The 26,239-nt window shown below is 50.5% G+C and overlaps 1 protein-coding gene across 4 annotated transcripts in view; it reads left to right on the top strand.

The window, feature by feature from the left end:
* MBNL3 (muscleblind like splicing regulator 3) overlaps positions 1 to 21,642 on the top strand; it is a 96,556-nt gene extending 74,914 nt beyond the window's left edge. For 3 of the 4 annotated variants that reach the window (XM_044452791.1, XM_044452794.1, XM_044452792.1), the window contains exons 6-9: positions 1,116 to 1,266; positions 7,270 to 7,364; positions 9,343 to 9,415; positions 11,401 to 21,642. In XM_044452791.1, coding sequence (XP_044308726.1) covers positions 1,116 to 1,266; positions 7,270 to 7,364; positions 9,343 to 9,399 — 303 coding nt within the window. In that variant the 3' untranslated portion in view covers positions 9,400 to 9,415; positions 11,401 to 21,642. The remainder of the gene's footprint in view (positions 1 to 1,115; positions 1,267 to 7,269; positions 7,365 to 9,342; positions 9,416 to 11,400) is intronic. The other variant, XM_044452795.1, reaches the window with a different exon arrangement.
* The last annotated feature ends 4,597 nt before the right edge of the window (positions 21,643 to 26,239 follow it).

Genomic DNA, 26,239 nt, shown 5'->3' with positions numbered 1-26,239 from the left:
CCCATGGTTTGAAGCAACCCAGAGTCTACAGCCCAACAACAAACCATGAGCTCTCGTTCTGGGTCGTTCATTGCTGGTTTGTTGGCCCAGCTGGGATCACCAGAATTCAAGTAGCCATGGGTTAAACGAAGCACGGGTTACCATCATGGGCAAGCCAGATCAGTCTTTAAAATGTAAAAGCAGTCAGTGCTAGAACAGTTACGGTTTATTCAACCATGTGCACATATGGGAAGCACAGTTGTGTGCCTGTGCAGCAACTTGGCCACATTTGTGTGAGTGAGATACGGGGGCATCCCCACAGTCTCGGCCCCGAGAACAAAGTCACTGGCATAGGAGGTGGGCCAACGACCCCCCGTGTGGATTTAGCCTGCACTGGCATCATTAACCTTTTGGCGGACACTTTTTGCTTATGTTGATCTTCTCATTTCAGTAGTCACTTTCCTTCCTTCCATCCTTACTTAGCTGGTAACCTTATTGTGTTTGTTTTAATTTTTTAATGCGTGTTGCCTGCAACTGCCTTCTCAGTGTCCCCTGATGAAATGAAAATTATTCCTGGGTCTTTTTCCCCTCCCCATTTTCTTTTAAAAATCAGACAAATTAAGATATTGCGCCCTTGGGCACTCCTGCGCTACAAACGTAAACCCATTTGAACCTGGGTTGCCCGCCAGAGCAGTTCTCCAAGAGCCCTGGCAGGTACAGAACTTTGGGGGGACAGGGTGCTGAGAATCCCTTTCACTGGAGGAGCCTGGTTTCTTTCCCATGCTTCTCCCGAAATCTGGTTTGAGTTTGCAGCAGAGGCAGGGCCCTTGGGAGCACATGTCCTGCTTCTTTGATTGACCCCTCCATACATTCGCTCGCTTGTTTCCATTGGCACAAGGCTGCCCCTCCATCTGCACAACCGCGTCTCCCGCGAAGCTGCGGATCCCCCCGCTGGAACGCCGTTCTGCCCCCCGCCCAGCTCACCCCCGAGTCGGCCCAGTTGCAGGTGATTTGCAGACCGTGCGGCCCGTCCGCTTGTGCAGAGCTGTGTCTAAGCTGGTTCTCTTGTCTCCCCTCTCCACCCCTTCTGCTCCCCCCGCCCCGCCCCGCCCCGCTCCCACTCCTTCCTTCTGCAGTCTCTGCCGCCTGGTGCCCTTCAACCTTTACCAAAGAGGCCCGCACTTGAAAAAAACAGTCCTGCCACAACAGTCTTTAACCCAAGTGTTTTCCACTACCAACAGGCCCTCGCAAACATGCAGCTGCCGCAGCCTACGTTTATCCCAACAGGTACGTCGCCTTGGGCTTGTCCCTTCCGCGCCATGGGGGAGCGCGCGCAGTGGTCAGAGGGATGGTCGCTGGCATGAGACGCCCCCCCTCCCAGCCCCTCCTTCCCCCCGGTCTGCTCTTGGGCTTGGCGAATTTCCCGCGCGGCCAGCTGCCTTCTCCAGAGTGGGCCGAGCTGGCATGACTCGCTGCCCTGGCATCGCCCTCAGTTGGCTGGTTCGCACAGGTGCATGAATCGGGGCCTTCCCTGGGGCTCCAGGCACTGCGTCCAGGAGGGGGGTGGACGGTGCACTCCCCAAGGAACGGGATGGTGCGCAACTCACCTCCCTGCCGTTACCTTGCAAGGACCCTTGGGAATTTTGGGGGGACTTGCGCAGCTCGAGGTTGGGCAGGGTAGGCCTCCTTCGGAGCGCTGTGGCCTGTGCACAACCCGTGGGCTTTGCTTTCTTGCGTATGACTCAGAGCAGCAGCACTGCAGTTGCATCCAGAAGTAGCGCTGGGCTGTATTTAGGGTGCGGGGGTTGCATCGCTTTCAGCCCACGGGCTGAGTTCTTTCGGAGAAGCTCCAAATCGCTGCATCCCAGTGGTACAGCAAAGGCGGGGCCAGGGGGCGAGACCAAAATACCCGCATGCTTTAGCTTGAAGCCCTTAACTGCAAGTCACTAATCCATAAGAGAGGCATTTGAACTTTCCAGAATGCGGGGAAATAGACAGGAAGGCGTCCAGGCGTTGGTGGTCAGTGGGGGAAACAGGTAGGGCCAGGGACCTTCCAGAAAATCCCAGAGAGACAGGTTGGGGCCCCAGGCAGGCTCCTGGGGATGAGCAGCTACATTCACGGTTATAGATCATGCGGTGAGATGCTGCTGGAGATACTCCCAGGACGAGACTGCTGCTCTGTCAGTTCCATACATCCCTGGTGCGCGTGCAGAGCGCTCACTGGCTTGACTACGCTCACGGAAGGCCTACTGCTGTTTTTGAGTACGTCGCTCAAAGTAACCCTAAAGCCCGAGTGTGCTGCCTTTAGGAAGCCCCTGCTGGTAGACTTTGGGGGGACATGCTTCGGTTAAACTTGAGAAGGTGCTTTCTCCTGGTTGGGTTTTTCTTTTTCCTCCTTTGCTGATTTTGCCCCTTTGCTGGATAGAAGCCAAAGTGTTTGCCTTGCAACATTTCCTGCGCAGGATCTATTAAGAAAAGGCACATGGAAATCCCGCTCTTGCATCTTTTCTCCAGTTCTCACCTCTTTGTCTCTCTTTGGTGTTCCGCTAAATTAATCACAAACCGATTCCTGGATTCTTTGCTAGCTAATGGGGTGTGCTCGCATAAGCTTTTAATTTGGCCACAAGCCAAGCTCAGATTTGAGTATTCCTAAGCCCGTGGAAAGGACATGCAGAGCCATTCACAAAAGATTGTAGCCCCTACAAATTCTTAACAACCTGCTTCTCCAAACTTGCCCATACTGGCCATTCTCATGGCCTGGGAGCTGGCTCCTTTTCCAAATAAAAATTAAAATGCTTTTATGTCTGGTGGATACAGGCCATTAGTCTAATGTTTAGGCCTGGCTTGTGCCCAGACATGGGTCATAACCTTTTTATTCTGTGTGGAAAACATCCAGAGCACACAGGGCACCTTGAGTGGGGCTGAGGATTTCGGGAAGGTAGGCAGCTTGCCTTAGATCAAGCCAGTCTGTGGTGTTTCTGGCCCAGTTTGCTGATACGGACTGCCCATGAAGTCACTCCAGGATTTCCAGCAGGTGTTTCGCAACCCCAACCTGGAGATTTTGCCTGGGCTGCTATGGCCTCTCCTTAAAATGAATGAGGAACCCCAGGGTGCCCGGCGTGCCCTTTCTGGCCCCCCGGGGTCCCTGACCACTAATTATTTGGTGGTTTCTCAGTTTTTGCACGGAGATGACCCCTTCCTAAAAGTGAAATGCCACTGCTAAAGCTCAGCGGTGTCCTTTGGAGCAGCGGCCCTGGGCTGAGTCCATCAGCTTGAAGAAAACTCTTGCACAACCCCGTGGCACTGCCAAGGCTGTGCACAGGATGACCGTCCCATGGGAGGCAGGAAACGTTTCCACAGCCATGAGAAAACCCTTCCCAGGGAGTGGGTTCAGGCATCCCGCTGACTCATGCTCCACGCTCGCCTGGTTTGAACCTGGCTGCCCAGTTGGAAGCACTGCAGGGTGCTTTGTGTGCAAGACACAGCCCTGTGGAGTGTGGGGCCACAGCAGGAGTTTGCGAAACAGGGGTGTGTGTAGAAGCCACCCAAATGATGCATTTGAGCTGACTTGCTAGGAGAGGGGCCTGCGAGTCCCAGTCCCTTTCGGGCAAAGCTTGCTGCAAAGAATCCATGATTTATGCCAAGATGCCCTGATCATCAGCTGAACTATCAAGGCCGATCCAAGGAGGCCGAATCCGCGTTTTGCATGTGGCCTTGCAGCAGACGCTGTCGCAGCAGCGAGAGAGCTACTCCCTCTCCTTTTAATTAAAAGAGATTTTGTATCTGTTAACACGTTAACTGCTTCACTAATGAAATGTCCCTTCTGTTCATCTTTCCACGCTTCACTGCATGGTGTGCAGGGTCTGTGTTGTGCATGACTCCCACGGCAAGCGTTGGTAGGTTTTTCTCTGCAAACTTCAACTTTTCCTAACCCGGGCAAGGTATTTTGTCACTGGGGGTGGGGGGGGGCGGTGTGGTGCCCACGATGTGCCTGGCTCACAACCCAGTGTTGTCTTGAAAGGCTGAGATGGTCACGTCCCTTCTCATGTCTGTGCAGCGTGGCAGATTTGATGACTTAATCCGTCAGCACAGAGCCGAAAGGAACGTCAAAGAGCAACCCCCTCTTTTGACAGGTGTTTGGCAGTGCCCGCAAAAAATGTCCACCTGTTCGTTTACGTTGCCCTCTTAGTACCTCTCTCGGTTGAGTTTGTTTGCTCCCTGCTGCTTCGTTACAGAGCCAAAGTAGTTTGGTTGCGTAGCGGCATGATGCCTCCCCATTTGCCAGGTGATCCCTGATTGGCTGGGCTCGCTTTGGAAGTGCTGTGCTCGCCAACATTGCCATGTCGCCAAATCCGATTGACTACGTAACGGGAGAGTGCCCCATTTACCGCGTGGTCCCTAATTGGCTGGGACCACTGAGAAGCAAGAAGCAATCGCTTGAATGGTGGGCGGGGGGAGAACCTGTGCCAAACGGGCAGCCGTTCCAGGGAGATGGCAGTGAAAAGACCCTTGAAGGGAAAGAAAGGGTGGGACAAATATTTTGCAGGGGAAGCTTTAAGGAACTCTTTCCACCCAAACAAGTCCTTTGTCTTCAGGTTAAACATATGATAATGGAAAAATACAGGCCCAGCCCTGCTGTTGTGCCAAGCCGAAAGGGATGAGTTCCTAGCATCCATGCTGGTTCTGGGACAGAGTCCCGTCCCCCCGCTCCCCTCTGCCATGTCTTTCTGTTACAGGGAGGCTTGGTTCCAGCTGGGAACTAAGAGGGCGCGAAACTGGTCCTTGCTGATTCCGTAAACATGGCATGGCCAAAGGGCTCCGTGTTCTCCCCACTGCTCGGGAGGTATCCCTTGGAGCGCTGGGCCTATTTCCTCCCCACCGCCAGGTTGGCTTGGTCATGGTTCGTTACGGGAGGATGCATACCTTGGCAGGTGGGGCTGGAGGGAAGCCCTCTGTGCCACGTGGCCTGTCCTGGCCCCCTACGCTAATCGGCCACATCCAAGTGTCTAGGAGGCTGGCAGGGGCAAAGAGCACCATCTCTCTGCCCAGTAATTTTTTTTCAGAGGAAGGGCTCGTTAATCCTGCATTGCGGAATGTGCGTCTAGGGCTTAGGCCTCTCTCCTACCCACCTAGGACAGGGCTAGCAATGGGGAGAAGAGTTCTCTTCGGTCGTGGCCCCTCTCCTTTGGACCACCAGTGACCCAGTCTTACTTTATTTTATTTTATTTTATTTATTAGACGTTTTTCTATGCCATCCCATTACTAAAAGTCTCTGGGCTTTGTTTACTTGCTTCCCTGCCCTCGTTATGGATGGACGGCCTTTCAGTATATTTACATCTTGCCGTTCGTCCCCGATGGGCTTAGTGTGCAGTAAGCCAAGGCCCGCGGAGTACTACCAGTTGCCAGGTGAGGTCAGGCTGGTTAAGCAAATTCCACACTCCCTGGTTGAGCTTGTCTGTGGGGGCTGAACTGTCGCGATGGGGGCTTCTCCCCACACAGTTCTCCCTGCATGCCCTGAGGCGAGCCAAGCCGCGCCCCCCCCAGCCTCCTCCCTGCCCTGCTGCATTTCTGGGTACAAGGATTAGGTGTCGGACCAAGGAGCACATGCTTCCCTCTCTCATGCACACGTGCAGAGAGTCGAAATCCGGGGTGTGGGACCTCGGCTCCTGGGACGGATCTGGCCCAGCAGGATCCCTCCAAGGGGGACAACACCTTCCCTGGCCCTGTTCCCCCCACCACCCGCAGCACAGCTCAGCTGGTAGTTTCTTGGATTTTTTCCCCATTCTGAAAGGTCGCAGTGCCTCCACTTAGTTGCTGGCCTAAGAGCTTGACGCTAACATTGGGCGGCGGGGGCAGCACTTTGCCCCATTTCTTTTGGGGTGCAGCCCCTGCAAGTGCCCCCGGAAGCAAACCCCCTCCTTGGCCTGACGGAGGCTCTGCGCCTCTGATCTAAACCCTGGTGCTGCCCCAGCCCGAGTCTCAGCGCTTGGGGGGCGGGGGTGAGGACACGCTCTCTTGTGCTGCATTTTGGGATTTTATTCACTGCCAACCCCCAGAGAGTTCCAGCTCTCGGGAAGTGTAGAAACACCACCAGTTACGTTTAAGAGAAATAAGCACCAAGGGTTTGCAATGTTTCCCTTTCCTTGAGGCTGCGTTCTTCGCTTTGCCATCGGATTTCATTGGGAAGTAGGGCGAACGCCACATCGGCACCTTGCTTTAGGACAGAGCTGGCACGATCCTTGCCCTGTGATTTAACCCCGTAGGATCCCTGTCCAAGCATAGAAGGCGTGTGTTTCTGGGTCCAGCCATTGGGAGCATTCAGCATTGTGCAAGAGGGAACAAACCCGCAGGCCTCTTGGTTTCTTGCCTTCCCGGCCTCAGCACCGTGAACGCCACAGGGACTGAATCAGGAATCCAAGCACTTGGCTGCCATGCTCTGCCCCAAAGGCAGCCCCCCCCACACACACACGCACGCAGTGTTCCTATTGCGGCTTTCAGTGGCTGTATCCCAGGAAAGCACCGAGTTGCTCATTGCCATCCAAGCAGCCCAACTGGTGCAGTTGCTGTTGGTTTATTCCCCCACCCCCCGTCTCCCCCTGTCCCTTTCCCCCTTCCCTTTCTTCACGTGTGTTCTGGCAGTGTCCACGTACTGTGAGAAATGTTGTCTTCCTTCACCCCTCCCGGACTTTGGGGAGAAAGCGGCACATGCCCTGTGAGAGAATCCCGGCAGGCCACATGGGCTGAAATCGCACTCCGAGCAGCCAGACCACAGACCTTCGGGGGGGGGGGGGGGGGGGTTGGGGGAGGGCCCCAGCCTTGCCCCCGGGCCTCGGGGCCATGTGGGGGGAGCAGGGTTTGGGGGGGGGGGGGGGGGGGGGGGGCAGCCCGCGTTTGGCATGGCCCGTTTTGGCTCGCAGCTGCCGCTGCCACCTCAGGGAGGGGTCCCTTTGGCCGTGTGTCCCCCCTTCCGCACCCCAACTTTGGAAACGTGGCCCTTGGAGTCTGATGCATCATTGTTCTGCGTATCAGTGTTAACCAGGTTTTGAGAGTATTTCAGTTACTTTTCCTTGATCGTAATTGTAATGGGCTTTTCCACCCCCTCTTCTCTTTTGTCCCCCCCCCCCCCCCCCCGGCGCTGCCTGCTTTGCCCTGTGGCTGCATGCCGCACCCCGGTGTGCCTTCCCATGACGTCACCATGGCTTGTGGCCGCGGCTCCCGCCATGCCCCCGCCACCCGTTGCCACACGCTGCACCCCGCCGTTGTGTCGCTTCCATGGCTCCCTCCGAAAAGTTCCCATGATGCACGGTGCTACGCCCACCACTGTCTCCGCAGCAACAACTCCGGCCACCAGCGTTCCTTTCGCTGCAACTGCTACAGCCAATCAGGTTTGGCCCTTTCGATGGCTTCTCTTTCAGCGTCTCTGGAGGCTGCGGGGTCGCCGAGGAGCCGCATCCCGCAGGGGGCTGAGGGTCCTGGCCCGGGCCGTGTGGCGGTGCAGACGTGGTGCTGCCCCCAGAGCTGCCTGTGCCGGCCAGAGGGCCCCAGCGTGGCCAGAGCTCGCACACCCCCGGCGAGCGCAGCCATCCCGTGGGGGAGCGCGAGGCGGACGGAGCGGGCGGGCAGCTTCTCCGCCAAGCCGGCCGGCGGGAGGGAGAGCAGCTAGCGACCCTGGGGAGCCGAGGGCGCCTTCCGGGCCAGGTGGTCGCCTGGGTGGAGCTCGGAGCATCCCGGCCTGCCGAGGCCAAGCGGCCACCCAGCGTGCTGCGGCAGGCGCCTTTACCTCAGTAAGGTTTTCCTGAGCCACCCGCTGCACTTTTCCTGGCCTCATGGGGGTTTTCAAGCTCCATCTTGATTTTTGTCCTTCTTTCCACACGGGGATAGAATCGTAGAATCAGGATAGACAAGTTGGAAGGCCCTGGAGGTCATGGGGTCCAACGCCCTGCGGTTGCAGGACACCAGATTGGACCCTCCCTCCCAGGTGGCTGCTCAGTTTCTTTTTGATAATAGGCTTAGTAATTTTGTAAATAGAAGCACATGTCAGGGCTCCTGGGATAAGTAACAGGACCATTGGCCTAAGCCATTGAAGACGCATCCCTCTTGTAGACATGGGGTGCCCCCCCCCCCCCCCCCAGAGTCACTCCCCCCCCCCCAGTGTCCGCTTTTAGGTGTGGCCCGCTCCCCCCCCCCCCCCACCGGCAGCCACTGTGCTGCATGAGGGATGGGGAACCTTGAAAAACCAGTTTGCACGTATTGGCAGCCATGGCGGAGCGATCCCTTTTCCCTGAGTAGAACAAGGACACAGGTGTGTGTGGAGGAGCCCTTCAGTCACACGGCTAAGCCTGTCAGTGGGAAACAGTGGGGTATTTCCTGCTGGATCCTCTAAGCCACAGCAGCACAGTGTTGCGGGTTCGCATTTGTTTCTAGGCCTTAAAAGACACCTTCGTGTCACTTCTGTTTTCTGAGCTGCCCCCAAAATACCACACCACACATCTCTCCCTTGAAGGGTTTAGGTCCTTCTGCCCTGGAAAGAAAGTAGAAATGAACAACAGCAGCTCTTTAGCTAATTGGTTAAATGCTAATAGGGAAATGTGGCAGCTTGCCCCAAGGGCCATTTACTATAGCCCAGTATTTACCTTGACAGGAAGTTTCTGCTTGCTTTTTCAGGGCAGATAAGAAATAGTGTGGGCTCATAGACCAAGGCTACCTTTCTGTCCCAGAAGTAAACTTGAGAGCAGATTTCAAGTCAGAGCACTCAAGGCTGCCACTTTCACGACTGCCACCGTTACAGTTTCACACAATGCTTTCTAAAAGGTGCTTTTCACTTCATAGAATCGTAGAATAGCAGAGTCTGAAGGGGCCTTGAAGGCCATCAAGTCCAACCCCCTGCTGTTGCAGGATGCCAAGTCACACCATCCCACTCAGAGGGCTGTCCTGTAACACTTCAGTCAGGCTTTCTGGATTTATCTTTGAAAACTCAGTTTAAAAACTTTTAAAATGAAGCCTACCCCACCTAGTCCATCTGGGAGGTGAGTTCTGCAGAAATGGCTCTGCTCCCAGTGTGATGAAATGGATAAGCGGTCTGCCCACGGCAGCAGGTTCTCCCCATTTAATGCTAGTGCAGGCAACAAGCCAGTTCTGGTTTCAGTTGTAGAGGAAAACGGAAAGTTCTCCCTCCACCAGGCCTCTGAGTTGGCCCTGGCCGTTTGCGGGGATCAGGAGTTGTGATTCGAGGCACTAGTCCAGGGAGCACTGACTTCCAGGGAGCTTCTGTGCAAATTGCGGGGCATGAAAGTGAATAGATGGAATGAACATCACGGGGACAGTTTAATAGGAAATCTTTCTTCTCGCTTTATTCCATTCTAGATATCCCAGTTATCAGTAGATGAACTGAACAGCAGCATGTTTGTCTCACAAATGTAGAAGCAACTACAGAACAGTAAGTTTCTCTGAACGATCGCCCTCGGCTGGGACGCACCGGGTTCCTGGCTGCAAAGGCAGAGCTGGTGTGCGCATTCCAAAGCACCGTGTGATGTGGCCTCCTGGGGGGCTGAGACCCACATCAGTGTAATTTGGGCATGTGGGGGTTTTGCAGAAAGCCATGCTCACAGCCAAATTTTGCAACTATGAATTGTTAAATGCTTGGGGCCGGATTCCTTTACTGTCACCATGCGCTTTTTTGGGGAGAAGGGAATGAGTGCTCGTTTAAGGCTGGGTTCATGCTCGATACCCGTGGTGTGGATTGGTGAATTCTGGGTTGGGCAGTCGTCTGCCAGCCAAACTCTGGTGGGGTAGCAAGTCTCGACTGAACCGGGGTTCAGTAAGCCCTGGGTTCGCTTTATTTGCAGTCCAGGTCTAACTCTCTGCATTCTGCCAGGGCACACCCTGTAGGGGAGGGTGGAGGTGGAATTTTTCACAAACACTTCAAGTATCACAGTAATCCATCAAGACCCCCATTTAGTCAGAACACCAGTTCAGCTTGCTTATGCCTTAAAATTAATCCAGGCCCGCATCTCCGAAGAGCTCCCTGGAACATCTAGGTGCCCGTTTCTCTGCAAATGGTTAGGATTTCTTAGCTGCTTTGAAGTTGCTTTTTGAAATGGAAAGGTGACAAGGGAATGAAGTAACAAATGCAGACATTTTGAAAGGGTAGCTTATGCCAAAGGTCTTGCCTTGAACTGAATTCAAGGGCTGATATAAATTCATGATAGCACTTAATTTTTTATAATGCTGCAGATGTCTCCAGTTCTTCCCATTTGTTGTTGTTGTTGCCTAATTGATTCGTTTTTGCCATGGGGGGTGGGAGGAAGCTTCTCTGATGGCACAGTGAGACCTCCATGTGGAGGCTCAGTCACTCCATTTAGTAGGAATTCCAGGCAGGGGGTGCTGATTACTCCGACCCCAAATAGGACTTCTGATGAACAAAAAATTTCGGACGTGCAGGCATTCTCCAGGTTACGAACATTCGTAACTCCGAACAAACTGTCATAAAACTTATTAATTAAAGTAAATATTTATAAAGATGAATGGTTCATGGTAACAAATGCAAACAAGTTTCTGTGGCCTGCTACTGTGGAAAATCACCATCACCATAGAGAGAAAGTGAAAGGGTAGAGAGGGAGGCCAACAGAGCATCACCATAGAGAGAGAAAAGTTAAAGAGGAGAGAGGGAGGCCTACAGAGCATCACCATAGAGAGGAAAGAAGTAAAAGGCTAGAGAGGGAGGCCTAGAGAGCATCATAGAGAAGAAGTGAAAAGGGAGAGAGGGAGGCCTGCAGAGCATGCTTTCCTGCCCTCCCATCCAGAGCAGGAAATTTACCTGGCATTTTCTTGCTGCAAAGAGGAGGTGGTGGTGAGTTGTGGGGCGGGTGGCTAGAAATATTCCCAGCTTGTCCATTTTGGTGGGGGTCATGTGCCCCTAATCCAAGAATGTGGAGGGCCAACTGTATACAGAAGTGTCTCTTAAGTGTTTTATATGTATGGAAAGGTAAAATATAGACGTATACTAAGACAAATGTTTTGCTTACACATGCTAAATATGGTCCTTAATGTACATGATCCAACTTACATATAAATTCAGCTTAAAGACGATCTCAGGAACAGAACTTGTTTGTAACTCGGTGGCTTCCTGTGCAACACGACGTTAGTGAGGGCAACCATCCTTCTCTGGAAACGAGGAGGGCCTCACATGCCCCATGGCCAGATAAAACTAGGTTGGGACACGGAAGGGGAGGAGCAACGTGCCCCAGAACAGAAGGGGAGGGACAGGGTAGCCCAGAAGACAGCGTGGCTGGCGGGAAGACACCTCTCATTTGCTTGCCTCGCCCCGCCGTATCCCAGCGGTTCAGTGCACCTGCACACAGAGGCACCTGGGAGGCTGCAGCTGTTCCCTGCCTCATCGCCTGCTTTTTTGCTTTCTTCCAGCAAACCATGCTGAAATTCTGATCCCGAAGTCATGGAGTTATCTGGACTTTTCTCTCTTGGTGGGAAGCTGCAGCCAGACACTGCAAATCTAGAAGTCCATCTTTTCCTCCTCTCCAACATCTACAGTAAGCCGATCGCAGCCTACATGTTAACCAAAAACTGATTCATGGGAATGTCAAACATTTTTTTAAAAAGCACTATAGAAAAACAATTAACAAAACAGCGCTCTGGTATACAAGTCATAGAAGTAGAGAACTGTAACAATAGACTTTTATAACACCTTCCTTTAACACACTTTTAAAAAAAGCATTTTTTCTGACTACCATCAAGACAAAGTGCTCCTGCACAATGGACTTAATTGGTTTATTGTTCTATTGTCGATGGATAAATGTTTGTCTGTTTTTAAAGTGTTATCTTACTGTTTTGTTTACATCCTAGTCTATATTGATTTGTTTGGGGGGAGAGAGAGAGAGAGAGAGAGAGAGAGAAAGTTGTACATCGTTATCAAGTATACTCAACATCATTTTTTGTCATTATCATAATGTCTTATATTTTCATATACTGTGGTTATTCTGGGTTTTTCTTTTCTTTTTTCTTTTTTTTAATGACAAGCTAAGAATGTTATAGTGGGAAACAGGAATTATGTGCTTAAAAAAGAGACATAAGAATGTTCAGGATTTTTAGAAGCTTCCATCTGAAAACTGGATTCCATCTTCGAATTGAGTCTCTAGGCGTGAGTTGCAAGTCATGGGAAGGGACAGCCACTGATGCAAAAAGCGGCCGGAATGTGAAATGGATCCAGAGCGGATCGGCCCCACCAGGGCCACGTGGATTTTCATTCAGAGGGCAGGCAGGAAATGAGTGATGTTTCTTCGTTCAAGTGCCATTTTCAGCTGCAAATGGCGCACAATCCATTCCTGACATTTTAGCGACCCTATTTTAAAGACATTGCAGCAAGATGGGCCGTACAGTTCCTTGAAAATGGGGTTTTGCCACGGAGATCAAAGCACTCTGTTGTGTTTCAACACGGCATGAAATACTTCTATTTTTCTTTAAAACTTAAGTGATGTGTATTTTAACCCAGGAAAGTAGCACCAAACGACAGGCTTGGTTCTGTAACGTGGACAGTTGACACACAAAAAAGCAGAGTTAAAACAATCTCCTGGGGAGTTCCCAGCCTGTGCATAAAACCTCAGCTCCATAGTGTTGCAGCACAGATGAAAGAATGGAGTTCAAATTCCAGTCCTTGTGTTGGTGGGTGCAGTATTTGGTCATTTTGGATCAACCAACCCATTTTGTTTAGGTCTTGTGTGTTTTAATATGGGCTGGTTGATATCCTGTCCTTGGCACAGCGTAGGAACAGTGAAGAAGACAAATCTGGGGAGGTGGGGCTGACACGCATCGGATGCGGGGTGAAGAAGATTCACGAGGCCAGCCGCACGATCAGTTAGGGCATGAGATCAGGTCTGGCGGTGAGCCCCAAGGAAGGAGCCAGGACGCAACACGTAACATCGGCCATGTGAAATGGCCGCTGTTCGGTCCATTAACGCTGGCAAGTGTGGAGAGGAGAGTGCAAACAGTTGCCCCCAGGAAGAAGGTTTCGTGCTGTTACAACACGCAGCCTCATTTTACAGTTGGAACAGGCCAAAAGTGAGGCTAGTGGCCTCGGAGAGCAGTGGCCCATTCCTGTTGAGCCGTTCCGGCTCCATCTCTCTCACCATAAGAGTGACTTCCTGATGCAGTTCCCCAGGCTCCGTGGTGCCCAAAATCCATATTGCTGCTGCTGTGTGGTAGTCAGACAAAACCAACCAGCCAATATCAGGAGAGGAGCCAAGGTAGACAGAGCACATGCATTTCCTGTGGCAAGTGTCCAGTTCCTGTTACATTTGGTGGTGGATTCACAAGGCTTTAAAGCCAAACCACACCTGACAAAGGCTTTTCACCAAAAGTGGTCTTAAGGTAGAGGAAAGTCTCAGGAGTTATTTTATTGTGGCAGAAGGGTAAAACCTGTTTAAGAGTAAAACCCCTGCTTAACCTGTGTTGCTACACCCAGCTGAATTCCTACCTTTGGATTAGTTTCTGATCTAAGTCTTCCTGCTTGCTTTGCTCTGTGGATTTAAAAATATGCACGAGCAGAAGCATAACACTTGCTTGTTGCGCATGCTTGCATAGTCGGGAATCACTGAGGGAGGCATCTGGGCCCTTTCTGACCAAGGGAATTCCAGGCAGTTAGAAAACCTAGAGGGACATCGTTAAGCGATCTTAAGCCTTCAAGGTAAGGGAAACCTTTCCAGAGATAGATAAATAGAAATGCCAAGCTAAATCACAGCTCATAACACACACATTTAACAAAAATGCACTGAATTGGAACTCGAAAGTTTGCTTGTATAATTCTCATTATTTTGCTGTAAATGCTAGTTTTTCGCCTAGCAGTAAATTTCAAAGGATCAAAGTTCTGGCTTTTTAAATTAGCAGTCATGATCCGAGATTGATCACTGAAGTTTGAACCCCATGAAATCGGTCTCTCTTTGGAACATTCGTGCCCCACTATTTGGTGAGAAATATGGAAGCCCATCTTTGAGCCAGAAAAACCCTATCTTGGTGCTACTTTGCAGGGTTGCTCAAGGCCTTTAGGCCTAGCAGGAAGCCATAGAAGGTTGTTGTGATTTATCTCATCAAATAACATTTAATATATTTCTTTGCATTTTCCCAGTCATTTTAATGCAAGAGTTCTGCCTTCTCTGAAGTGGGGTGGAGGAAGCAAAAGCATAACCATTCCCCCTTTGGCTCACCATCTGTTTCTCGGCTTTGTAACTTTGCTAGTTGGGAAAACAAGTGACTGAGTACTTCCTAGGAGAAAATGTGTGCGTATTTTAAAAATAATCCTGATGGGTGGGTTTTGCACAGCCGGTGGCAGTGCCTCTACAAAGAACATACCTGAGTTCTAGTTGGGAAGGACATGTCTGTATATATAAGTCCATATGTATGCTTGTGTTAGCTTTATGGTTTTAAGGGAGGTCGGTTGTTTTCAGTGCTGTCGCGGGGTTTCGGTGCAACCATGGCGCTTTGGCAGAACCCATCTCCTGTTTTCTCAGAATGATGCTCCAGAGCAACATCTCGCAAGGATGTGTATAGAATGTAAACTCTAAAACGTCTCCACAGCATTCGTGTCACAGTTTCCAAGCGCTGAAAAGAGAATATTTCAGAGGTGCAACTTTGCTTGTTTTTGCAAAAATGGTGGCACTAGGAAGCAGGGCGGCCTCAGCAGATCGGGGGTGAGTTGTCCAGCAGAAGGTGGGAGTCGTTAGTGCATGCCTGGAATGTTTGCACCCCGGCACACACACACATAAACACATAGCTGCACACTCTCTCTCTCTCACACGCACACACACACTCGCAAACATATGCATTCTTTCTTGATGGGGTCCAGGAATATGAGTTCGGGGTAGACTATTTAGGTGCCACCATTTTTTTAAGTAGTAGTTGGCAAATTTAACATTTGTTTGTAAGAGAAATGTTTTGAGGAAAAAGCAAAGCTTGAAGCACTGGGGACAACACCAAAATTAACACAAAGGGGTTGGGGGTGGGGGGGAATGAAAAAATGCCATTGTGAGGGTAGCACTAATTAAAGCTTGTTGTGCAATGACTTCTTTATTCAAGAAAGAAAAAAAACGCAGTCGACAGACTATAAAATCCTACATAGGTGTGTTCTATTTACAAAGTCGCTGAGCTGTTTGGTGACTCTAAACAAAATGTTGCAAACACAGATATTCCACTTTTATTTGACTACAGAGATGTATGTAAAGTTTGTTCAAATCAGTATAATTTTAACAACTTTTTATAAGCTTCCCAAGTTGGACAAACCTAAAGATTCTTTTTAATTTATCCAAAGTTCTTTCTCTTGCGTGCGCACGCATGGACTCTTTTTTTATATATATATATTGGTGTATGTGTGCCCATTTCCTCTCAGCCTTATGCAAACAATATGCAAGAAATGCTGAAACTTGAGTAAAACGGGTCATTGCAGAGGGAAAAGGAAACGCTGATAGACGACTTTTGAGGGGGGAAAAGAAGGTTAGTGAAAATAATCCATGGAAAGAAATAAAAATGTAAAAAAGAACAAAAACAAAACCCAAACCTGCTACTAAACTGTTAACATAATGTACACAGACAGTGAAAGAGGGATTTTAAAATGCAAGGATTCTTAAAAGGGTTGCCTTTTTTTTAAGTAGTGCTCCAATGCATTGGAACACAACTTCTTCATTATCAGCCACAGAACGTCGTTTTGTTTGGTACCGGAGGTGGGCAGCAGGTACTGCTCAGGTGTTTGGAACCAAAACACCTGTGAGTCCCAGCCAGGGTGGCCCATCAGCAGGGAGGATGGGGGCTGTAGTCCCAGACCTGTGATAGGCATCCGCGTGTCTCTCTCTGGCTTAGCGTGAAATAGCTCCATTCCAGTTTTGTGGCATCGTTGGTGCATTTGAAATGAACCGCGGTGTTTCCTCGCCCCTCCCCAGCCATCCCACGCGCTCCGCTGGCGAACCCTCCCAGACACTTCTTCCTGATCTGCCATGTACCACGTGCTGCACTCGGAGCGTTTGCGGGCGGAATTCCGTGGCTGGCTGGCCTGCCCCGCTGGGCGGGAGTCCTCGGGCATGGCGAGGCGTTTTCGGGGGGGGGGCGGGCACATGTGGACCCGCACCTCGTCTGAGGACTGAAATACACACAAGCCGGGATCTGAAACGCTGGTCTGCGTGCGTACCGTGGTCGGATTTTTGTGGGTGTGCATTTTCTTCCTCTGGATGCCAGGCCCGCTGCTCATGCCACTGCTCCAGCTCTTCCAAAACCCAGTTTCTGGGCCCACCTGTCACGTGGCGCTGGGGCGGGCCATTGCTGGAGAGATCTCGGCGCCCAGGCGTGCTCTTTTTGGCCCCGGCTGCCGTGGGCTCCTCACAGGTCCCTGCTCCCCGGGACATCGGCCGGGAGGCCCTCTTGTCCCAGGCGGCTGCTGCAGAGCGAAATCCTTGCCAGGTTTTCAGTGGGGCCTCTCCTAGGGAAGGCCTCAGGGCCGCCAGGTGAGAAAACGTGCGGGAGGCAGGTCGGGGGGCCGCTCACCCGGTGCTGCTCCCGCCCAGCCCCCGTTCATACTGAGGCAACCCCCCCCCCCCCCCCGAGAACGGACGCCTTGTAGCCCAGCCCTGGGCGCGTTCACTCAGAAGTGCGTCTTCCCGTGTTGCATGGGGCTTCCATCTTGGTAAACGCGCTTCAGGGCTGCAACTCCAGGCTGCTGTTCGGCCGCATCAGACCAAGCGACTTGCCCATCTCCTGGGCACTCTCGACTCTGCCTAGTACTTAATACAGGAAAACTCTTCCATACTCACATCCTATGCAAGTTTAGACAGAACAGAAGTGCTACAACTATCAGCAGCCACGTGCTGGTGCATGCTCGGACTGTAGGCTTTTGTCCTGCCAAAGCTTTCATAAGATCGCAGCTGAAGTAGGCCAAGAAACTGGATTCCCACCCGCGCAATCCCTGGTGCATTTCACCTACCTGCAATGGGAAAAAGTGAATTTTTTGAGGAAAATCTTAACTTCCCCTTCTTCTGAAAGGATGTATGATGCTAATGATCTGATTTTTACCATGTGCCTGATGAAGGCCTTAGAATATATTGTATGTTAAAGACTGTAATAACTTTTTTAAAGAAAAAGAATATTCGTTGGTAGCCTGAAATAATTGTAAATATAGTTTAAAAAGACATTGTTACTAGGCTACAACAGGTTAATCCATGTTGCATTATTTTCCATTTCTTTTACTGTTAGTTTAATTTTTTTTCATTCTTGTTTTTTATATATATATATATACACACACATATATATATATTATATCTTTAGTAACTAATGAATTTAATTTTTGAAGGAGAGTTAGAGAATGTTTAAGATTTTTAAATACATGTATTCGACTCATTTAGTTACCTTCAAAAACGACACTGAAGCGCATGTCAAGATATAGATAACAAATAAGGTCCATAACTAGTTTGTATAGTTTGCAGTTTAAGAACAAACAAACAAAAAAAGAATTAACTTTGTAACTCCTACAATGATAGATTCATTGTTAACTAATTATATTAAGTTGTTGTTGCTATGGCAACAAAACTACAACATGGCTACCTTTGTATACATTATTTGTGAAATTTTCACATGTAAATTTAAAAAAGTAATGTGTAACAGTATGGGTTCGTTTAAGGTACAGTTCGATACTGTCAGAGAAAGAGATGATTGAATATTTTTAAAATCCCAAAGTCCCATGTGAACGCTGGATCTGTGTCCTTTATGTCACTTTTTCAGTCAAAAAGTTTACAACACATGGATTTAGAGTCAGGTTTTATAGCTTGTAGGATTGTTGTGTGGGTCTGGGCATTCCACATTATTTTTCTCCTCGGCAATACAGAGACGGGAAGCTGTTTGGCTTCTTTCCCATAAAGCGGAAACAGACGTAGGAAAACCCAGTTTGGAATTTGACAACCTCCAAAGCAGTATTTGGGGCACAATTCAGCAAACGCTGGTTACAGCTGAGTCCCATCCTGTGCTATAGGATGTGTTGCAACCAGCGCTCGCTTCGGATTTTGCACTGGCCCTTGGTTTTGTTACCCAGAGACTTTCTCACAGCAGGACCCCATGACTCAGACTCTCAGAAACGGAGTTTTGCAATTAGTGGGGTCTTCATTGCAGGAAAGATTCAAATTCAGGACGTTGATCAGATCTTGAACTTTCTGGAAAAAAGTACCATTGCTTCTCAACACGAATACGTTCGTAACAAATGTATTTGTTGCTTCCAATGCCAAACATCACATTTCTGTAATTAGAAGCTTTTACGTGATTACGTCCAAATCACAACTGGGAAATAAAGAAAGAAAAGCTGTACATAAGAAAAAAATATTGTGGAGTGACCCTGTAACAGTGTTGAAGATACAAATGTGCTGCAGTTAAACTGATTCAGTGTACGAATGTGTGAGACACATCTTTTTGCACTTATGTACATAGTCCACGAAAGAAATCCTTGGAACTTATTTTGAATATATTAAAAAGTCTGTAATAATACAAGGAAAAGTTTGTAAAAGAGATTACTAAGGCTTTGAAAAGGAAGAGATTTTTTGCTATAAAACTTATCTGAACGCATGATGTTGCTTTGCAATTACACCAAGCTTTGTAGTTTGCCATACAGCTTACAATACAGCAGAATGATTCTGGGTCGACTCAGATGACAAAAACAAACCTAAGGGAAACAAGCACTTAATTGAGAAAAAGCAAGGTCACCAGCAAAGGTTTTCCCTAAGTGTTTTGCTGCCAGTCCCGAGTGGAAATAAGAACCAAAGAAGAGCCCTGCTCAGTCCGACCGGAGGAGGAGCTGGTCGCAGGCTCGCCGACCCGCCTTGTACTGTTGGTGCTTGGTTGTGGTGGCAGATCGCTTCTGGGTGGCGTGGAAGGGCTGTCTCCCAGCTCCACCGCTTCTGGCAAAAACATGGTTCTGCTTGCCCAGCCCAGTGACAGCTCCCCTCTGAGCTGAAGAATACCTGCGCCTGCCTGGCGGGATCCCATAGATCTGGAAGCTCTCTTTGATGCACCTCAGCCCTGAAGGTGGAACTGTTCGATTCTGCTGCTACAGAGATCCCAAGTTCAAGAAGAGAGCGATGAAGCTGAGGGAGCTGTCCAAGGGCTGGTCTCCTCCCAACCAGGGGTTAATAGGGGTGTTGCTATAGGGGAAACTCTGTCAGGAATTTGGAGCAGCGGTGTTGCTGCTCTGTCGACCCCCAGGATGCATTCTGATCGTGTGATTTGAGGAAATTCGGGCAAGGAATGTCCCTGCAGTCACTTGCTCGAGGCAGATGTTGAACCTTGGGGAGAGCCGGGTGTCTGGAGGAGAACTCGGCCTCCCTCTCGCTTGCCTAGATTCCAGAGCAGATGTGAGGGAACGCTCTCCTCTCTGTGTTGGCAGATGCTGGGCGGGCCTGGCCACTTGGGTTGACTTGGCAGATGGTTATCTGCATTTACCCCTAAGCCAAAGCGAGTCTGTCAGGGGCAAAATGAAGGGCAAGGCTTCCACACAAGTGGAGGAACACCAAAGCTGGTGGAAGGAGAGGAATCGGGGCAACGCTGCTCGCAAAGCCAAGTGTCTGGAGGACGCGAGGTGGCGGCGTTCTCCATGCTGGATGGGAGCATGGTGGATTTGCCACCGAGCTAGGAAGTGTGGCTGTTTGTCAGGAGAGATGCGTGTCCCAGTTGCGTTGTGTGCCAGGCCAGGTGCTTCCCAGACGGAGGAGCGGAGCAGAGGCCACGTGTTCAGGGGGCCCAGGGCAGCCTCCCCCGACCTGCTTCGACCCAGACAGAGCTCGGGGAACATCAGATGAGCACAGGACAGTAGGCTGAGCTTGCAAGTGCAGGAGGATTGGGGTACCTTTCATGGCAACTTCGGTCCAAGATGCTTCCGCTTACCCGCAAGGCATCTCTTTCTGCAGTGAAACAGCATGGAGCTCTTCTCCTCCATGACCATCCCGAAGCGACCTGGATGCGGGCCCCCAAGATGGCTTTGCGCGTGCTACAAATGCGTGGAAAGGGCGCACAAGGCAACCACGTCTTGCGAGAAGGAAGAACTTGCACATCGCGTGCTGCTGACGATGCACGAGCGCCTCCTGTGCCCAAGGAGGGCCGGGTGGGGGAAGTGTGCGCTGTCACCCGTTCACACGCGCAGTGTGTCGTGGCTGTGAACACCTCCACCAGAAGTGCCATGAAGTCCAGGAAAATCCGTGTGGAAGGCCCTCTCCGCTCGAGGGCCTCGGGGGCAGGGCCTCTCCTCCGCACGAGGACAAACGGGGCCCGTGCGCAAGGGGAGGCTGCCGCTCGGAGGCCGTCTGGGCGAGCACTTAGGGAACACCTGTGCTAGTGACCTTCACAGCCATATTCTTGACCATCAGGAAGGCACGTGCCTCTTGGGAGAAGGCAGCAAAACATGCAAACCAACCAACCAACAATGCAACGATTGAAACGACAAAAACCACGTGGTCTTTTCCAAACACACAACAGAGGGAAATTACCTGACGCAGGATTACAAGGTTCCAGATCTTTATTACTGTACACAGATGCTATTTGATAGTGGTGGAAGCCAAATAATTTTGTTGCCATGGCTTTTGTATCTTAGCAGCTGAGGGAATGACACGGCCATCCGTCATGGGGGGCGGGGGGGTTGTTTTTCTTCCAAGTCACAAACCACAAGAGGTGATCTAGTGGGTAGCTGGAAAGATGGCGAAATATTCTATCGACATTCAGCAATCAAAGTCACAAATAAAAAGCTGCAGGATTAAACTGGGTTTTTTAAATAGAAAATTAGGCCTTTTTCCCCTCTGCCAGAAGAGATTTTGAAGAACTAAATCCCTGACAATTGTTTTCTACTGAAAGTTGAGTTCTTCTACAGTGGTCACCAATAGCAGAAATGCATCTACAAGAAAACCCCCAGAGACTCTGGCTAGATTTCCAGTTCTGCATTCAAACTTTAACCTGGGACAAATACGGTCTTTTGATCTGAAATCGGGATGTACAGTGCGTGCATTGTGATCAAGTTCTCCTTTGTTTGAATTCTGGTTAAGAAAAATTAAAATCCAAAAGATGCTGTTCCCAACTCTCTTACACTGGCATGGAAGATCTTTCGTGTTGTGGGCTTGGGTCGGCGTAACAAAGTAAATCAAATTCCCTCCCCAATTGGCTCAAAAAGTGCAAAGTGGGGATAACATTAAAGAGACTGGTTTCATCTTTGAAATGGGAACCGTGTTGCACAGACTTTAAATAGTGCCCGCTTTGGGGTTGTGCATGTGTGGATTCCCGTGAGAGCTATCCCGTGCTCACGGTTCAGGGCAGCAGACTCTGCCTGAAGGAGGAGCCGTAACAATCCACCCACTCAGCAGGACGGACACCTTCTTGCTGGGAATCGTTGTGACATTCTGGTTCCACGGTTGGGCAGATTTGCCGTATTCCCGTATCTTTGTTCCAGGCCAGGAAAAACCTTTCCCTCAGCTGCTATCAACAGGGTGTATGCTTTGATCTTCTTTTCCTTTTTGCCACATTTCTATTTCTGTCATGCGTGTTTGTGCTTTCTAGAACCATGCATAATGCAACTCATTTTACTATGTTACTTCTATATTGTTATTGTTTAATATTATTTTTCTGGATCTTTTAATAAAGTGTATAAAAGTACCTCTTTATGTTTTTTATGAACCCATATCAACACATTTAATAAATAGGAGTTTACTTTTTAAGTCTCTGGTTGATTAGTCACAACCTTGACATTGTTCTCTGGTGTGAAGAAGGTTTATAATTAAATAGCAAGTTGAATCAGTGTTCTGAATTCGGAACGCATGCAATTTTTCCAGGGGAGGTGGGGAAAGACAATCTTCAGTATTTTGGAATTTAAGTTCATGGAGCCTATTTGTCATGTTGAAATTATTCACACATAAAATGAAATTATATTTTAGAAAATAAAATTAAAAAGCACCGCCACAATTTTGTGGATGCTGTGTAAGTTCTTTCTCTTGTGCATTGAATCTTAAAGAGATGTCGCTGAAGTGCTGAAACATCCGCTTGGAACTTGCTACCTGGGGAAGTGGGGGCTCTCCCTTGCTGGAGACCTTCAGAGAGCGCCTGGGCAGCCCTCTGAGTAGGATGGTGTGACTTGGCGTCCTGCAGCGGCAGCGGGTGGACCCAGGGGCCTTCCAACACTACAACTCTGTGATTCTTTGATTTCACCGTTTGGAACTGTTGCTTAACATCTGGAAAACCGCTTCCAAAAAGCTGGGTGGGCCTTTGATGATTGACACGGGGTCCCAGCCAGTCAGTACTGTGCACAGCCACTTGGCACAAATATTGAGTGAAAGAAGGCGCGATGAAAGGGTAGGTGAATGGACAAGGGGCGGGCGCATGTCACCGCTTATTACAGAGACGCGTGCCTGAACTCGCTCATACTCGGAGAAATGCGCAGGGTCTGATGAGAGGGCAGGGCAGCCATTTGCAGCAGTGATGCCTCCCGTCTTGCTTGCAAGCATCAGCCAGGCCCTCCTAGCCCTTGACCTTTCGGAGCAGATCGGGGAAGGCTCGCAGCTTCAGTGCCCTTGCTTCCGTGTCCTTGACAGCAGATCCCCACGCCGAAATCTCCCCTCTGAAATCCCGTGGACATTGTCCCTGCCTCTGCAAGCTGGAGGTTGCTTCCCGTGCTGCTTTACAAGTACTCGCCGTAACAGCAGATTTAAAATGAAAAAAATCAGATGGCAGTACAATCTACTTATGGGTCAGAAGCATAATGAGAGGGAGAGTTGATGCTTAATTGGCACTCTGAATTGAACGCCTGCCAAAGGGAGGAATGCCCTGCTTTGTCCTTCTTAAATAAATGCAGCCCCGGAGAGATGGGGCTGGGTATGGAGCCACTCACTGGGACGTTCTCTTGCCCTTTCACACCTCCCCTCCCCACTCCTCCTTTCCCCTATTCTGAACTCACTTCTGATCTGGTTAATAGAGCGACCTGTTGTGTCAACCCACTTTTCATGATTCCTGCTGCAAGTGACTCCTTTCTAATAGACTGTAAATTAAAACAACATGAACTGGAATGCCGTGTGCTACAGATACCCTGTACGTACCAGGACGATCTCAGCAAACGGTTCTGTTAAAAACAGAATTGCCCACCTGAATTAATGCCACTTTTCCTGAATACAACCACTCGTAGATACACTGCATGATAAAACAAAGTCAATTAATTGAAAGAAACAAAGTATGTAAGATAAAAGCAAGGAGCTTGCCGCCCTTAAACTAGATCATTTTCCGGTGTCCTTGACAGAAGGCTAAGCATTTCCTCGTGAAGGCATCTGATCCAAGCCATTGGCAGGCCCAGGTTAGTGGACAGAGAGAAGCCACTGTGGAGCAGGCCATGCTCCCCAGCCACTTGTGCTCCGTGCCCAACAGAAATGGCAGATGAAGCAGACCATTTTCGTGATAGGACTGGCATTGCATGATCCCGTTATGGCCTGTATTGGGGTGGATGCCATTTAACTCAGTCAGAAGCTGTTGTGGTGAGGATCTGTTGCATCCAGGCAAAGCTGTGAAGCTAAATGAGAAGAGTTACAATAGGAAGGAAGGTTGTCACCTAACACATATTTGCCGTTCGGGTACCCTAACCTCAGGTTCAAAAGAGGAGATACAACCCAGCTCCAGATGCCTTTGCCTTGCAGTGAGAAAAGCATCCCTTGAGACCAGAGATAGTGTCTTTCTTTGCACGCACTTCTGAACCCGCCTTCCTTTGTGGAGACCCGTGAAGATACTCTGCTGTTACTGAAGGGAGTCCTCCTCCCGTGTGGGGCTGTGCTCTCCGTGCAGAGGGGTCATTGCCTAAAGCAGTTCCCGACGTGGGCATGGCCAGCCACAAGACCTTTCCCAAGAGGGGGGAACCCAAGCCCTCGATAAGGGCGGAGTCCGAGGGCCAGACCAGCTCGAAAGAGCCAAGCCCCGTTTTGAACCCAAGCACTTGCCTTTGCAGCGTGCCAGCTGTGGAAACAGAAGAACCCTACGGGGAAAAATCAGGAGGGGCGGAAGCCTGGTTGGCGCTGAAGCATCAGTGGGCACAGAGCAGCCCGGCAACCCACTTCAGAGCTGCAGGATTTGCAAGAAACAGAAACTGTGCGTCAGGAGGGGCCTCTGGGCCATCTAGTCTGACCCCCAGCTCCAGCCAGCTCCACTCATGACATGCCCACCATTAAGCCAGAAAGCGGCCACGCCAGCAAGTCAGGAGAGGCAGCCTAATGTATTGGTCCTCAGAGTCCGCCATGGGCCCCGCAGGGAGTCGGGCAAAGCTGTGAGCTTGGGTGGACGAGCAAAAGTGGCCCTGGCGGTCTGGTTGCTCCATGCTTGGTCAGAGCCTTGTTGAGCCAGAGACAGCCAGGCGAGCAAAGAGGCCGGCAGCGGCCGAGAACCTTTTTGCCTGGCATTTCAGCATCAGCGGAGCAAACTTTGTCCCCGGGATTTCATTTCCCTTATGGCATTTTCAGGCCACCCAGTAACTGAAGCTCTCTGGGCAGTTTGCAGATAGTTATGTGCATGTCAACATACAACACAGAGAAACACAGAGCTCTAAAAACAGCATTAAACATCCCGTGCTGCCCTGCTGGATGCCTGAAAGAAGAAGAAAGTTTTTAGCAATGGTGACAGTACTGGAACCAGGCAGGCCGTGCTGCAGAGATCATCTCAAGGTCAGGGGCAGCCCCAGTTACGGGATGCAGTATTTTAGCTGTGGGTAGCAGTTTGGCTGGCTATGTGGTGGGAGCCGCCTGACACTGCAGAGAGGTGGAAAGCGGTTTTCCTTTGGGGACAGGGCCCAGATGTTGCCGTAACAGCCCAAATAGGAGCCCAGTGAAAGCAGCAGGTGGGTGGCCAGAGGGTGTGGCACATCTGTGGGTGGCTTGGCGGGAAATGCTCCTTGGGTGTCTACACACGCTTGGCGGGCATCTTCCTGAGAAGCAACCCCGAGTGACGATTGCAGGCTGCCAACGGAAGGAGTATGCAGATGTACTGCTGAAGGGGAGCATGTGAGTTGCCTGTTGTCACTCCATTCCATTTATGTCCCACAGTTTTTTCTCCTCTTGAAAGGAACTCCAGGTGGCTCGCAAAGTTCCCTTTCTCCCTGTTTTATCCTCACACCAGAACCCGGTGAGGCATGTCAAGCTGAGAGTCAGTGACTGACCCAAAGATACTGATGAGTGTCCTGGGAGAGGGAGGACCCGAGCCCTGCTCTCCTGGGTTCCTGTCCAGCAGGCCACAATCCTGGAAGGAAGGCTTAGCCCCCAGGGTCCTGTGGCACCCCAGCAGCAGCTGGGAGGAAGGATGTTGCAGAGGGACCCCACCGGAACGAGCGACTCAGGCAAGACACAGCACTGCTTCTGCTCCCTGCATCCACTGGCGAGCAGGGAAGCCCACGTGTCTCTCTTGCTCACCGCTGGCCTCTGCCTTGGATTCCAGCCACACCCAGCAGAGGAAGAGCAACGTGCTGCGTGGAAGCGAGTGCTTCCTCCTCCGGTGAACCGTTGTGGTTTCCCTGCTGGCAGGAAATGCCAATACGCCCTGCGAGTCAGGGTGATCGGAGCCGAGTTGGCATGATTCATGGGTTCCTTTCTGCCAAGGGGGAAGGCAGCACTGGGGAACAGGAATCAGAAATGGCTGGGGGTTCGTCACCCGCTGCGCCTCAGATCTGCCAGTACCGCCCTCTGGAAGGGGGGGCCAGTGCGGTCAGTGATGCCCTGCCCCTTTCATTTCGGGAACATCATCCCAAAATGCTTAAGATGGGGCTAGTTCTGTCTCACTACATGCAAATTCACAGAGAGGGATATTTTATCCCAACTCTATTATTATTATTATTTCACTGTATTTATATCCCACTTGATTTCCTCTCTGAAGAACCCAAGGTGGCTTACAAAGCCCCATGTTGTCCTCTCAACAACAACCCTGTGAGATATGGTAGGCTGAGAGTGAGAGGCTGGCAAAGGCACCCAGTAAGTTTCATGGCCGAGCAGGGACTAAAGCACCCATCTCCAGGGTCCCTAATCCACACTGGCTCACAATAACAGGAACTGATGGCAGCATAGTCCAGGACCACATTCCTGCACTCAGGGAGAGGGCCCCTAGGAAACCCATCAGCCAGTTGAGGCAGCCAAGCTGGATGTCCAAGGCTTGGGAGCAAACCAGGGTGCCAATGCGAAAGTTGCTGCCAGGGCTCAGGACAAGAGCTGGCATGGAGAGGCGCCTAGGTACCAGAGCA

The sequence above is a fragment of the Varanus komodoensis genome, unplaced genomic scaffold (assembly GCF_004798865.1).
Source record: "Varanus komodoensis strain SLA01 unplaced genomic scaffold, ASM479886v1 scaffold74, whole genome shotgun sequence".
Lineage (NCBI taxonomy): Eukaryota > Metazoa > Chordata > Lepidosauria > Squamata > Varanidae > Varanus > Varanus komodoensis.
The sequence above is the reverse complement of the archived record's forward strand: the minus strand, read 5'-3'. Positions and strand labels throughout refer to the sequence as shown.